Below are 14,999 nucleotides of genomic sequence, written 5' to 3' on the forward strand. Positions count from 1 at the left end.
GGGAAGATGATTTGAATAATTAAATTAAAGAGGGGGAGCACATCCGTTCTAATCAAGTTGATTATGTCATTTTCAGAATGAGACAGAAGTTTTGATTAGCATTTTCATTCAATTATTTTGCCTTTTTTCTTTCTTTCGAGTTTACCTCTTGTATGTAGTTTGCAACAAGTGGTGATTTTCTTCTTATCACTATCATTATAACCTAAACAAATTCCAAGTTTCATGAGATTCTATGGTGATCAATAAGCATGAAGGTTCCCTTGCATCACGCACTATAAATCGACCACCAACTCTGTCTCTCTCTTCTTTCACAATAGTCAGTTACAAAGGGAGCCTGTGAATTTTGCTTCTTCTAGGAAACAAACATCCTCACGAAACCCATGCACCATAAATAATCAGTATTATCTCAAGAGAAGAAGGAAAACAAAAAACAAAAGCCAAACCTTCATCTTTTCCTTTGAAAAAATTATATTTGGAAGCCATTTAACAAACCCACCAAATCTTGCAAGCCATTTTTTGACAATGTCTACAACAACAATATCACATTTTGAAGAGAACCCAACTGAGAAAGGCTCTCAAAAATGGCCAGGCAACTTCTTCAAAGTGATGCTTTTGAAGCTGAAAATACAAAGGGAGCTCTTCCTCATGTGGCTGTGAACTTGACATGGTTTGCCAAGATAGCCATCATGATGAGTCAATATTATATCATATATTTTACCCTATTCTTAGTATTAATTTATTGATTATTTTGGTAGAACTTTGATACTTTGTTATATATTTTCAATATAGGACATTCGACTTCCTGTAGAGCAAAAAAGTAACCGAACGGATGAATTTTGGAGTGATTCCAATTGAAGGATGTTCGTGAGTCTTTCAAGATGATTGTGTCAAAATTTCAGATTTTTCTACCAAGCCATTTGACCGTGGCGATGAAATAAAGGCTCAGCGTGCAGCTTTCCCAGATTGACGTTTATGGACATTTTGGGTATTTTGAAGGTCAAGATGGCATATTTTGAGGAAGATTCCTTCTAAGGATTTATAGGGGACTTCTTCAGCTTTCAAAAGAGATCTTTTGGGACCAAATTAGAGTTTATTTGATCAGTCAAAAGTCTGATTTCCTGAGAACTCCGAATTGTAGTTTAAATAGGAAACCTTTTATTTTCTGTTTTATCATTTAATTATGTTTTCTAGTGTTATTTTAAGACCTTTTCAAGGTAGGATTTTATTTTCTAGTAGTATAAATAAGACTTTTTAGCCATTAATCACAACAGATTTTCTTGGCAGGCTCGGGGAGCTCCAACTGGCTGGTGGTACGCTTGGCTTCACTTTCGCTAATGTCACCGGCTTCTCAGTTTTAAACGGGCTCTGTGCTGCCAAGGAACCTATTTGTGGTCAAGCTTTTGGAGCTAAAAATATCAAGCTCCTCCACAAAACCCTACTCATGGTAACTTTCTTGCTGCTTCTCGCGACGCTTCCTATTTCGTTCTTGTGGCACAACGTTGACAAAATCCTCATCCATTTCGGCCAGCAAGAAGACATTTCATTGGTTGCAAAGACGTACCTGTTTTATCTCCTGCCAGACTTAGTGGTTACTTCACTCTTATGGCCCATCAAGGCCTACTTGAATTCACAAGGCATCACAGTGCCTTCAATGTTCTGCTCGGGTCTAGCGCTTGCTTTTCACATACCTGTTAAGATCTTGCTTGCAAAAGCCAAGGGTCTCGAGGGAGTTGCAATGTCTGTGTGGATCATTGATCTCATGGTTATGATTCTACTTGCGTTGTATGTGTGTGTGATTGAAAATAAGGCAAAGGAAGGGAGGTGGAACGAAGGGGGATGGCTTGATCAACGTGTCAGTGATTGGAAAAGGCTGCTCAAGCTTTGTGGACCTTGCTGCCTCACTACCTGCCTTGAATGATGGTGCTATCAGATTCTGATGTTGCTAATAGGCCGGCTTTCGAATGCCAAGCAGTCGGTAGGAGTCTTAGTCATCGTATTAAACTTCGACTATCTACTCTACTCAGTGATGCTTTCTCTGGTAACATGTGCATCAACACGCGTCTCCAATGAGCTTGGAGCAATAACAGAGCAGGCCCTGCTTATCAGTCTGCATTTGTGTCTGTTGTAGTGAGTGTGGTCTCGGGTTTCATGGGCGGTGTGGTGATGTTAGCAGCCAGAGGAAGATGGGGGTCTTTGTTCACCCACGATACGCGAATTTTAGGAGGCGTGAAGAAGATGATGCCGCTGATGGCTTTAGTGGAGGTGGCGAATTTCCTTTTAGCAATTTGTGGAGGAATTGTCCAGGGAACAGCGCGGCCGTGGTTAGCCATGTATGCAAATCTTGGTGGGTTTGACCTCCTGGCCTTGCCCTTAGGTACCGTTTGGTACGTAAACAGGATGGGACGGAACGCAACAGAACCTTATGCTTGGTACGTGCAGGATGGATCTGTGTTTGGTACGCGCATGACGGCACGGAACCAAAAGATTAAATGACTAATTTATCCTTGTTCCGCCTGTTGTTTGGTACAATGTTTATGCGTGGAATGGAACATAACGGTTTTTTTTTTAACTTGTTCATATTCAATTTAAAAGTATGATTAAATGGTAAAACAAAGTGAAACATCCGTTTTTTGAATAAATATTCATCGGTTTAAAACTACGTCAAAAGCACCAATCCAAAATCTAAGTAGATCCCATAAATCTAATTAAATATTTCCATGTAGATTTAAAATATTAATAATAAAAAATAATTTTTATTTTTATGCAATTAAAACTTAAAAAAAGAAAAAAGAAAAAGAAGAAAATGAACTGTTCATCTTCTTATTCCCTACCCCGTCTTCTTCCCATTACCTATTTTGAAAAGACTTTCAATCTTGATTTTGTTGCTCTAGCAAACCCCCATCAAAACAAAAGTTTCCCAAAATCTCTATCTCACTAAGGTTTTCAAACCCAACAGCAAATAAGCAAAGATCTTTTTGTCGTGCAGATTGAGATTTTGTTTTCTGGGTATATGGCGTAGAAATGTTGTAAATCGAAGACTCCAAGTTAGAAATCCGATCAAAAAATTTGTTAATTTACAATTTCTCAGAGAATTCCATATCCAAGATCATGAGCTGGTGGTGGGCCGGAGCTGTTGGCGCTGCCAAGGCAATCACAACCACAACTCCTCCTGCATGGATCACAACTCCTCCTGCATGGATCCCTTCCAATTAATTATTTATTTTTTCCTAATTAACGTTTTTAATTCCGATTTTCGCAAAAAAAAAAAAAAATCGATGAAGAGGAACCATCGCAAACTCCCCAGAGCGTGGGTCTGTGTTGGAGGGAGCATTGAGGTTGAGGAAGATGCAGTTGGGTTGGTGGTGGAGGAGGAGGCTACATGAGAGAGGGAAGGTAGATAGTGGAATTAATGAAAAAGGGGAGGGGTATTGTTGTCCCAAAAAATTATAATTTTGTGTTTTTGTGTTCCACGCGTAGAACGAGTTGTTCTAGAGGGGAAGGTGAAACGAAAAAGTACCCAATTTTCGTTTCGCAGGACAGCACATTCCACTGTTTTTGGCGCACCAAACGTGAAATGGAACGCCTCGTCCTACTGTATTCCGTCCCGTCCCATATACCAAACGGTACCTTAGGAGTTGTTTTAGCCTTCAAGGTTTCACTTGGGCTCAGTGGATTGTTGGGAGGGTTCTTAATTGGGACGGTTGCATGCTTAATTCTGTTGCTAATTTTTGTTTTGAGGATCAATTGGGAAGAAGCTTGCAAGGCACAAACACTTGCCTCGGTTGGTTGTCAATCACCAGAACTTAACAGAGATGGAAATCACAAAACTGTGGAGAGGGTTGATGATGCTGAAGTCTAAGAAATTAAGAATAAATTGAGACAGGTCATCTCATCCTGGTAAAACCGGAACAGGTAACCGGCTTTCGGATCACCAACTATGAAACTATGACTCCGAAAGCCGGTTCTAGCAATGTTTTTTTCTTTCAAAAGAGTAACTTTCAGTTAACTTCTGTAGTTTGTGGGGTTATTTCTTCCTCATGAGTCCATAGGTCAAAAAATTGTAAGATAAACATCCCCTGGCATAAAAAGTGCGCAATTTATATGCAGTCAAGATATTGCTAGAGAGCAAGAGGCCACTGTGGCGTTGAAAATGCATATGAGGACGATCCAATTCATGGCGGAAAGAATCCGGCTTAAGTCGCAGGACATTCCGTATGAATAAACTTTTCTCCAATTTGCAAAATTAAACAAGAAAAAATTCATTGTACAGGGATGAATTTGCAATACCGTTAACATCGTTGTTCCCTCTTTGATGAAGAAATTTGCATCACAGATCGATCAATGAACACTAATCGAAGATATCATCCGTCGATGAATCCAGGTTTAGTACTTAAAGACTCCAGCTCCTTCGCTTTTTCTTCATTGAAGCCAAGGCCAGCCAATATCTTGTGACCCGGAGATTCCCCTTCATACCAAATGCCAAGAAGCAGATGAGAAGTTGTAACTTCCCCACTATCACCTGCAGTTCACATGTTAAGAAATTAAATCACGTAGACTTCATAGCGGAGGAATACAAGTGGATAATTCTGAAAAGAAAAAATGGTTATGTGCCCTTGGAGATCAACCAAACAATCCCGCAAGAGTACACGGCACAAGTAGCAACACAATCTCCATTTCAGATAGGTCTATTCTGGTTTGCAGCCGAGAACCACATAAAATAATATTCTAGATTTCGTTTATCATTCATTGAAACCATTAAATCTGATATTCCCCATCTCACAAAGAACACATACAACTACTTTTCAAATTCCAAACGAGATATGTCTGTTGATAGGGTTTTACATGGCATTGGAATATAAAAAAAAATTCATCATTGTCATAGAAATAAAAATTAACCACCACCAAAAAATATAAAAAAGAATTTCCAAGGAATAAAAAAAAATTATGAATAAGAAAGCCCGGAAACTTACCAGATTTTTTCTTTTTATCAACAGCCCAATCAAGTACTCTTTGAGCTTCCTCAGTCAATGCTGGATGCTCAGGACTGAAAAACCACATGTCAGCTTTCCCGAGCAACTTGATTGTTTCTTCACGCACCTTAGCAAGTGTAATTCCATTTGCCCATAAAAATTTTGCCGCCAGACTAGTTCCTGCAGCTCAAAGCAAAGACGGCTAAGTATACTACATAATCCCTACAGCGTATGTATGTGATAGGATCAGATACTCATAAGATTGTTGTCTTTTCTTGGTAAAGGTGATAACAGTCTTAGTATCTTATATTTGCATTCCCGTTTAGCTTTTAATTGTTTTGGATCATACCTTCACCAATTTCACAATCACAAGTGATTATTGTGCATAAATTATAACGGTAGAAGCGTGCACACAACTACACGAGGCCCTTCTAACCACCACAATTTGCTAACTGAGCTTCAACATATGCAGTTCACATTATTGTCATCCACATTCCAAACTATATTATATCCTGCAACCATCTAAATTTCAAATTTTGCAGTTCTAGTTTTACGAATATTAGTCCTGTAATTCTATTGATTTTTTAACTCCACCTCAAAGTGTGATTCAACATGATCGAAAATGGAATCACGACATAATTATAGCAGCAGTAAGACAAATTATAGGAAGATGATCACAGAAAAAACATTAAAAAAAAAAAAATAAGTTACTAAAAATTAACAACAATAAAAGCATAGAATGGTAAAAAAATTGCTTACCCTCAATGAGGATCCCCATGAGAATTGCTTCAGTCCCGGTAGTTGCATACTTGAGCTTCCTGGCTTCCAATTCACCCATGGCAAATGACTTTATAGCCCTCCAAGACCACCTGCATCCACCCACCCAGTACCAAAACCTCAATTCCAACAATACCCAGAAACCAAAACCAAAAACCCACCAAAAAAATCAAACAAAAAAACTCACTTGGGCACTTTCTCAGTGGAAGAAACTATTTCCGCATTTCTGCAACGACCAAATCAGAAGCATCTGAAACAACAGCTTGGTCATCCAAAACGTGAAGAAATATAAAATTGAAAATTCGAGAGAATTAGGGCGGTGGAGGTGTGAGAGAATGGGACTTACGCGGTGGGGAGGCTGAGACAGACGGTGGCTGGGAAAGGGTGGAGCTTTGACTCTTGGGTTCTGACTCTCAGACTTGAGGGCGGAAGCGAGAGGCTGTTGGCGCCCAGCCATGGGCTCAGCAAACTGTTGGGTCTCGAATCGAGTTTAGTTCTGTGATTGGGGATGAGGGCGGATGTGGTCGTTGGAAGCTTGGAGAGAGAGTGAGCGGCCATTTGTGGAACAATATGGTGCTGCAGTGTTGAATTGGATAGGTGGAAGGATATGAGATAGGAAGAAGAACACGGCGTCGTTCCCTGTGGTTGTATATGGATTGGGCTGCCTTCAACCCAAAGTTCTTTACAATTGGGCCCTTCGTACTGTGGGTTGGGTGTGTACAGTCCGGGATTCGATTCGTTTTACATCGAAACTATAACTAAGACAAGAGTTCATTTAGGAAATGCTTTTAAACAATTTAGAAAAAATATTTTTAGAATCAATCTTCAGTAGAAATGCAAATTAATCTTGGAAAAGCACATACTTGGTGATGCTTGAAACTCAAAAATATTTTCTTTAAAAACGTTTAGTCATTTAAAAACACTTCTCAAACGAGCCTTGACTCAAAGGTCGTTTGATAGTCGTATCGTTTTCAGTTTTATTTTAACATTTTTATAAATTGAAAACGTGTTTGTTTACTACTTTTTTTTAGTGTGACAAAATTGAAAATTGCAAACCAAAAACCAAAGTTACTTTTTTTTTTTAATTTTTAAATTTTGGATTTCAAAACTAAAACCTAAAAGTAGTTACCAATCAACTTTTCATTTTAAAAACAATGAAAACTAATAACTAAAAATGAAATAGTTATCAATAGGGGTGAGCACGGTCCGGCTTACCCCAAAACCGAAATCGTTGTGACTTGAACTAGGATGATGCCTTCAGTTCCTTAAGCCATGAAAAATGGGGTTTCTCTAGTTGCTTTCCGAACTGTAGTGTGATACCCCCATAGAACTTTAGACAATTATTCTGGCCACTTGCCCCTTTTTTGCTTAAGTCTTTTTTCAAGCATTGAATGATCGTTTTGTTTGAAGTTTCTACTTGACCATTGCCCTGGGGGTATCGCAGAGTGGAAGTGAAATGGCGGGTTTCGAATTCCTTGTACTAGTTCATGACTTTGGAGCTGGTAAATTGCAAACCATTATCGATGAGAACGGTGTGTGAAATGTTGAATCGATTGATGTTGTTTTTTCTAAACAAATAACTGAACCATTGGCCAATAATCTAAGATAAAGGCTCTACTTCAATATACTTAGAGAAGTGGCTCATTGCTACTATATGGTATTCTTTGTTTCCTTTGACTTTCTTGAGCAAACCAATCAGATATATGCCCCACTACATGTAGGCCCATGTCCTAGTTAGGGTGTTAAGTTATTTTGCATGCTGATGATTCATTGGTGCATATCTTTGACACTTATCACATGTATGAGCACAGTCCAAGGTGTCTTGCCTCATAGTGGGCAGTAGTACCCAACTATTAGTGCTTTTTATGTAAAGGATCTCCTACGGAATGGTTCCTGCGCACACTAGAATGGATGTCACTTGGAATTTGTAAGTCCATTTCTGGATTTACACATAGAGTGAGGTTTGGAGTAAGATAGTCGGTAAAGTTTTCCCGTCAAAATAATGTACCTCGAAGCCTTTTGGACTAGCTTTCTAGCCAAGTGGTGATAATAAAAAAGTTTGCTATCTTAGATATGGTCAATGATCTCATCCATCTAGCTTTCTCTCGTGTTGATAGCAACAACTAAATCCGGTTCTGGTTCATGGATGCTCGAAGCAACTAATTACTCGAAGCAAATGTCCATAAAAGCGAGTAGTCCGCAACAAATGCGATATTCGCAAGTGCGTCATCATGAGTGTTCTCGTTCCCAGGAATTCGTTGATTTCATACTTTTTAAATCCCTCGAGCAGTGCCTTGGCCTTGACCAAGTAGAGCCCCAAGGTAGGATTATGAGAGGCATAACTTTCTTGACTTATTGAAAATAAATGTAGAGTCACAGAAGATCGAAAGTTCCTTGACTTGAAGCTCCATTGTTGCCCTAAGTCTCACGAGCAGTGCTTCATACTCCACTTCGTTGTTGCTTACCCGAAATTCAAGCTTCAAAGCCTGCTCAAGTATGGATAGAAAGTATAGTTGAAGCTTCCTGGCCGCTGTCACGAAGGTGAGAATAGCTTTTCTTGCCACACCCTGGACCTGGGGTTGGTGGAAAAATATAATCCCACGCTCAGCACTAAAAATTAAAAATAAAAACAAAAATGAAAACTTCTCTTATAAAAATAATCCATAAAACCTTACAAGTGTGCAAAAATAAATATAGAACCCTAAATCTCTCATCTAACACAATCCTAGCTCGTCAAACACCTGCCTTGCCAAATAACTCATTTGTAATATAAAAGAGTGATGCATGAGCAACAACCACCATTGCCCAGTGAGTAGAAAATGTGATATGTCAGTCAAGTGATGTCGTTGTAAACACTCTAGAAAATATAATAATAACATCAAAGCCTTAGTCACGAAGTGCCATATCACATCATCACTTCACATGTTGGTTATCCTTCATAATAAGTAGCTCACCATGTGACCCCTAATTGCCATTCCAACTTCCAGAAAGTTTATACAACTAGCAAAGTTGTGGGTTATAACATTCAAACCTAGGCTCTACGCCATTTAAGGGAATAGTCGAAAAAGTGATCTGGAAATCATCTAAAGATGGCACTGGACTCCAACCTCGATTACGACTACTTAACATACTAAGAGCATCTCCAGTGGAGTCCCTAAATAGGGACAACCACCGTATAAAATGGGTATAAAACAAATATAGGGACAAAATGAATTTCCAATGAATCGGAAAGTGAGTCCCTAAAGTATAAGGGCTCACTGGATACATGGTGTATGTTCTCACATATAGGGACTGTATAGGGACAACCTTGAGTGAAAAACGGAGCCTACAATCTTGACTAAAGCTTTTAATGATTTTAATTAATTAAAAAAAGTTAACATAAACATACCTTGAGCGGAAAACAGGGCGCACAATCTTGATTGAAGATTTTAATGCTTTTAATTTTAATGTTTTTAATTAAATAGTAAAGGTTAACATAAACAAAAAAATGTGCACCTAATCAAACTATCACATAAAATCATAAAAATTTCAAATTTAGGGATTCTACTAAAAGGACTCTCCCATTGGAAGCAATATTCCTTCAGGGACACGAAGATTCCCTTTAAGTCCTTAAATGAGTACTTAAAAGTGGTGGTGGGAGTCCCTAAATAGGGACTTCCATTGGAGATACTCTAAGACAAGTATATTCTACAACATCGTATGTTAGTAGGTCCGATAGGCGCATCCGGACTAGGTTATCCCTAAGAGGAATTTTATTCTAATGAAGTTCCGATACGCGAAAATGCTTTAACTAATCCAATCAAGGTTGTCCGATCGAAAACGCTCATGTCTGACACTTAAGGTTTGACAAAATGATTCAAAAGGTGTTTCCGATCCACATGTCGATGACCACGCGATCCAGTCTAGGAAAGAAATCCATTCCCAGTACTTCATCGCAAGTATTGAAATCCTTGATCGAAGAACTGGGATAAGGTAAAAAGTTGTAATTGATTTGTTTCTTACAAATTGTTTCAAATTCTTAAGTCTGATAAATGTGTTGGTAAGAACAGAGCGAAAGATTTTTCATGGGTTTAATATTTAATTCATGATACCAAAGTAAGGTAGTACTATGGATATCGCGATTAGAATACTTTATGGATGCTGAGTTTGGGAGGTAATGTTTCTCCAAATCAACAATAACGACTGAGCTTCTGAGTTCTGTCACGGGCCCACAAACTTACTCGTATTCTGTTCTATAGCTTATTTTTTTGAAAGTTGGTTTACTTTTGAAAGATTTATTGGATTTTGATAAGAAGGCACAAGATAAGCAAAATACTAACAAGCACATGTTTATTATCAAGCTCTTAGTAGTTTTGGGGAGACAAGCCCTCGCCCCTGGCAAAAGAAAATTTTGAAGACTACTGGACCAAGATCCTCAATTCTGATGAAGGTTCTACTACTAGATTAATTGCATACTATGCTCATTTGGCTGCATTCCGAGTAAGATACTACATTCAGGGTGAGTGTTCTGATGGAGATCCGCCACCACCATCGTCCACAAACAAGGGATGAAGAAGAAAGCAGTGACGAAGAACCCTCTAAGGAATCTCAACACTTTGCTGAGATTCCACCCATATGCAAAGACTGCATGGAGGGTGCTACGAGGGGATGAATGTTATGGAACAAATCGCAAGAAGCGAGGAATATTAGCATAGAAGTATGACCAAATTGGGTATTACTTAGCTTTGTTTGGCAGCGATTGGAGAGGAAAAAAAAGGTTTTCAGTTTGAGGATTTTGAACATCGAAAGATTAGAGAGGAAACTGGGTGTGGAAAGAAAGCTTTAGTTAAAATAAGGAGATTCAATGGTGTGGAAGTGAAAATGACTATAGAAATCTCAAAATGAAATCATCTAATTTAAAGGTAAGTCGCTAGAAGATCTCGCCGTTGAATGTGAAAAGTCTTTTATCTTGAGATTGACGTGTGCAAAGATCGAAGCCACTTGAAGAAACAAGTGATTGATTTTTTTGAAGCGTGCACACGAAATGGAGGCATATGTCATCATTACAGTTGATTTTGCATGATTTAGATGTTGCATGAAAGAAACAACAACCCCATTTTAGCACCAAGAGTAGGATCAACATGTGAAGATAAAAGACTAAATGATACGTATTTCATCTTACTCCGAAAAGTATGGTATTTGGATAACAATCCATCTTCAAAGGGAATGGGTTACTTTTTAGATGCATTAGTAGGGGCAATTGGGGGACCATGATTTTCTAGAGACGGAGTAAGGCTGATTCGAATACAGATACCTCAAAAGTTTAGTCATGAATTCACCAGTTCTGAGCTAAGCTAGATCAAACGAAGTAGTGATACCACTATCACTCTGTTCCGGGGTAATAAATAGAATCCCAACGACTCCGTTAGATGACCATACTTGTTTTGTAAGATACGTGATCTAATCCGGATATGAACACAATCAGATTCTTTAAGTCGTGGTGTTCGTACAATCCAGGAATTGGTATACATTGCAAGTAATCATAACTCCTAAGAGAGTGCAATATCTACTTATAGATATCTTCTAGGATTCTCCTGGCTTAGAATGAGGGTTTTATCCTAAAAATATCTCTCTCCTCATGGTATAAATACATCCATTTAAGGTTCATCTATGGTAACACAATATAACACTTGAATTCTCTTGCTCACTGCTTGAGTCTAAAACTGTTCGCTAACTTAAACATTAGAGAGCCTTTGGCCGGCACACCCTTCGGTCCAAGGCTTACTCAAGGTTGTTTATTATTATCCAGGTAGTCAAGTTCGAGCACTTCCTCCACACACGGCAGTGAAGGCGAATTTGGTTCCAACATCCCTTTAGGTCTTTCACCCCTTGATTAGCCCCTATACGGAGCGACAATTCATGCATTAATTGGCCATTGAAGGTCAGCTTATCGACATTCTCTATGTGCCCAAAAGATGGTGCCTTAAATGCAACAAGTCGTGAGTCATTAAACTTTTGGCATGTGACTCCTAGCACATGACTTGCTTAAGAAATGTTGTTAACTCTTCTCCTATACAATTCTTCCTCTTTTGTTGCTAGTTGAACCTTCATGAGTTGCCATCTCCTGTACACATAACAATACAAGCATTCAACACAACTAAATTCAACAATGTATACCATGAACACAATCAAATTCAACAATGTATAACCTTAACACAACTTGTCAATAAGTTTTTATAGCAATACGTCTACCGTGAACAATGCTTCATGAAAAAAGAAATATCAAGTTAATTCATAAAATAACAAAGAATTCATTAACACAAATCATTTCCATCCATTTAGCATCCTTCTCAAAACCTAGATGAATGTGGAAAGTAATAATCACCACTTGTGTACGAGTAGGAATTTGGGACAGAAAAAGCCAGAATGAGGATCGAAAGAGGGAAAAGAGGAAAAGGGGGAAAATTCTAGGGTTAGGGTTTGGTCATTTTCTTGCTAATTCTAGTCTAAGGAATGAGAAATTAGCAAATTTTGTTGTTGAGCTAAGTAACCTGTTAACTAGTTTGATTATTTGTTGGTTGAAGATTCAACCTGCTGTAAAGGTGGGTAAAAAATTGGGTTTCCTTGGTATAATTGTAAATTGAGAAATGGATAAAAGTAGATTCGGTGTACCTATGTTGAGTATGTCTAAAGCTAATGATGACTATCAGGAAGGGATTGGGTATTGGGGATCTAATTTATATTTCTGATTTGGCTTCTCTTCTCTTTGAGGGGAGGGTTTGTGTTAGAGTTCCTCTATGATGGTGCCCACCGACATGGTGGCAACTTCCTATGCTAGGCATGCAAGGTAATTATTGATTTTGTTTGGCCTGATTTATGCCCTGGTAAGTACATTTACTTTGAGAAGCTATACAGTCTAAATTTTGATTATTGCTTTATTTCTTCGAGTTATAATCATTGCATTTTGGCAGCTGTAGGCTGGTATTTTGTGTGTTGTCTTATTGATTTGTTGACTTACGAGATTAAGCATGCCTGAATTGCAGTTTTGGGCGATAGGAATGATATAGAATTTCATAAATCCCAAATGGTAGCTTTGGCTAAAATGACCAGGTTATTGTATATCTTCAGCTCGATTTCGAGTTGATTAAGATTCGTTTATTTGGTAATTCCTTTTGGTGTGGATTCGGGATTCTGGTGATATTAGCGTGTCAGATGTTAATTAGATTTGGCAAACTAGCAATGGTGCAGGCACCCTCATATCTAATTTATTGTATTGGTGCAATTAGCTATAAAGCAATTCTCATAACTCAATTGTTAATAAACTTTCATTTAGAAGAATTAGATTGCTGAAGTGTATTGCTTGGAACTGTAAGGGAATTAGGAGGAAGGAATTCCTTAGTAATTTCAAATTTTTATGTAGTTAAACTAATCTTGATCTTTTTGTGTTTGATGGAAGTTAAGGTCGCTGTTGATAAGGTCCCTAGAAATTTCTACTCTGGGTTTTTTGATAACATGTTTTGTAATGAGCCTGTTGGCCGTGCTCATGGTTTATGTTTATGCTAGAATGGCTCTAAGGATTCGATTATAATTTCCTATTCCCCTAGATTTATTCATTGCTGTGTTAAGGATTTAATAAGTAATCAAGACCAACTAGTGACTTTCATTTATGCTTATCCTCATACACATTTACAAAATTTGCTTTGGGATGAAGTGTTGTTGCTTAACCATGTAGATAAACCTTGGTTTATATTGGGTGATTGTAATAATAATATAATTGATCTCTCAGAAAAATTGGGTGGTACTCAGGTTACGAACGCTGACAAGAATAATTCCATCAATTTCCATAATCGTGGTAACCTTATCTCCCTTAATGCTTCGGGTGTTCCTTTTACATGGAGTAACTGCCATTCTAATAATACAATGGTGTTTGAGAGACTAGATAGGGTGGTAGCTAATTCCGTTTAGTTAAATATGTATCCAAATTATCGTCTGCATAACTATCCAATTTTTGGCTCGGATCATAGCCCAATTTTACTAGAACTGATGGATGGGTTAGATTCTAAGAAAATTTTCATGTTAAGTTTAAGGCTTATGTTCATCCTAATAACAAATTTAGTGCTTGTGCAGGCACTTCCAAATTTCTTGTGTCTAAATGGAGCAAAAATGTTTATGGTAAATATTAAGGAAAGGAAGAGAGATCTTCTCAATGAGCTTGAAGCAATTCAATAGTAAATTATGAACAATTATAGTGGTGATTTGGTTAAGGAATAGTTCCTAAGGGAGGAGTTGAATCATGTTTTAATCTCTAAGGCAATTATGTGGGCTCAAAGAGCTAAGGGAAATTGGCTTCAGCTTGGAGACAAAAGTACTTGCTTCTCTCAAACTATGGCATCTATTCGAAAGAAAAGGAATGAAATTTGAAATGTTAAAGATGATAATGGCTTCTGGTGGTTTATTGGTGAAGGGCTAGAGGAGGTTTTTGTTCATGATTTAAAAAAAATGATTCTCCTACGATAGTCCCCTTTCCACTGATGACCTTTGTGCCTTAACAGATATTATACAACCTTGTATTTCCAGTGATCAAAATGCTAGTCTGATGAGCCCTGTTTCAGATGATGAAATCTGGGAAGCTGTTAATGGTATTGGTGCTCCTAAAGCTCTTGGTTATGACGGCCTTAATGTTGGTTTCTTCTAAGAATGTTGGGAATTAGTTAAGAATTCAGTTAAAAGATTTTTTCCAAAATGGATCTACGCTCCGACTTATAAATCATACTAATAGTCTTATTTCCAACAATTGATAACCCGGAGATGGTTTGTAATTATAGACCTATTAATTTGTGTAATGTTAGTTATAAAACTATCAATAAGATCATCATTAAACGGTTAAAACCTTTGCTGGATTTTTGCATTTTTTCTCAAAACCAAGGGGCTTTTGCTCCTGATAGAGCTATCCAGGACAACATTCTTATTGCTTATGAAATTTTTGCAAGGTTTAATAGAATGAATGCATTGGGATTATATTAGGTACGTCCTTCTTAAATTTGGTTTTGATGTCAAGTGGGTCTCTTTGATTATGGAATGCATCACCTCTACCTCTTTTTCAATTTTAATCAATGGATGTGCTCATGGTTATTTTTTCCCCAAAAGAGGTATTAGGCAAAGGGATCTCCTCTCACCTTACATTTTCATCATGTTCATGGAACATTTAATTAGGCATCTTAATATGATGGCTAATAGTGCTAAATCCCATGTTGGTATCTTATCGTCTCCCCG

The 14,999-nt window shown here is 37.9% G+C and overlaps 1 protein-coding gene and 1 pseudogene across 1 annotated transcript; one reads left to right on the forward strand and one right to left on the reverse strand.

Moving 5' to 3' along the window:
* The first annotated feature begins 333 nt into the window (after window positions 1-333).
* LOC126618108 (protein DETOXIFICATION 56-like) lies at window positions 334-3,859 on the forward strand (annotated as a pseudogene).
* A 285-nt stretch (window positions 3,860-4,144) lies between these two features.
* LOC126619964 (ATP-dependent Clp protease ATP-binding subunit CLPT2, chloroplastic-like) lies at window positions 4,145-6,348 on the reverse strand. Its single transcript, XM_050288404.1, has 5 exons — window positions 6,094-6,348; window positions 5,935-5,973; window positions 5,730-5,839; window positions 4,971-5,150; window positions 4,145-4,519 (listed from the first exon to the last, which is right to left on the reverse strand). Exons 1-5 carry the CDS (start codon window positions 6,303-6,305, stop codon window positions 4,362-4,364), a joined length of 699 nt encoding a protein of 232 aa, XP_050144361.1. The 5' UTR covers window positions 6,306-6,348; the 3' UTR covers window positions 4,145-4,361.
* Window positions 6,349-14,999: the final 8,651 nt, after the last annotated feature.

Source organism: Malus sylvestris, chromosome 4 (genome assembly GCF_916048215.2).
Source record: "Malus sylvestris chromosome 4, drMalSylv7.2, whole genome shotgun sequence".
Lineage (NCBI taxonomy): Eukaryota > Viridiplantae > Streptophyta > Magnoliopsida > Rosales > Rosaceae > Malus > Malus sylvestris.

What these genes read in the sequence shown, in the direction of transcription:
- LOC126619964 (XM_050288404.1), bottom strand. Translation starts at nt 6,305, where the DNA reads ATGGCCGCTCACTCTCTCTCCAAGCTTCCAACGACCACATCCGCCCTC. An exon ending in TCCACTGAGAAAGTGCCCAA is followed by an intron (nt 5,840 to 5,934) that starts GTGAGTTTTTTT and finishes GGGTGGATGCAG; the next exon opens with GTGGTCTTGGAGGGCTATAA. An exon ending in TGATAAAAAGAAAAAATCTG is followed by an intron (nt 4,520 to 4,970) that starts GTAAGTTTCCGG and finishes TGTGAACTGCAG; the next exon opens with GTGATAGTGGGGAAGTTACA.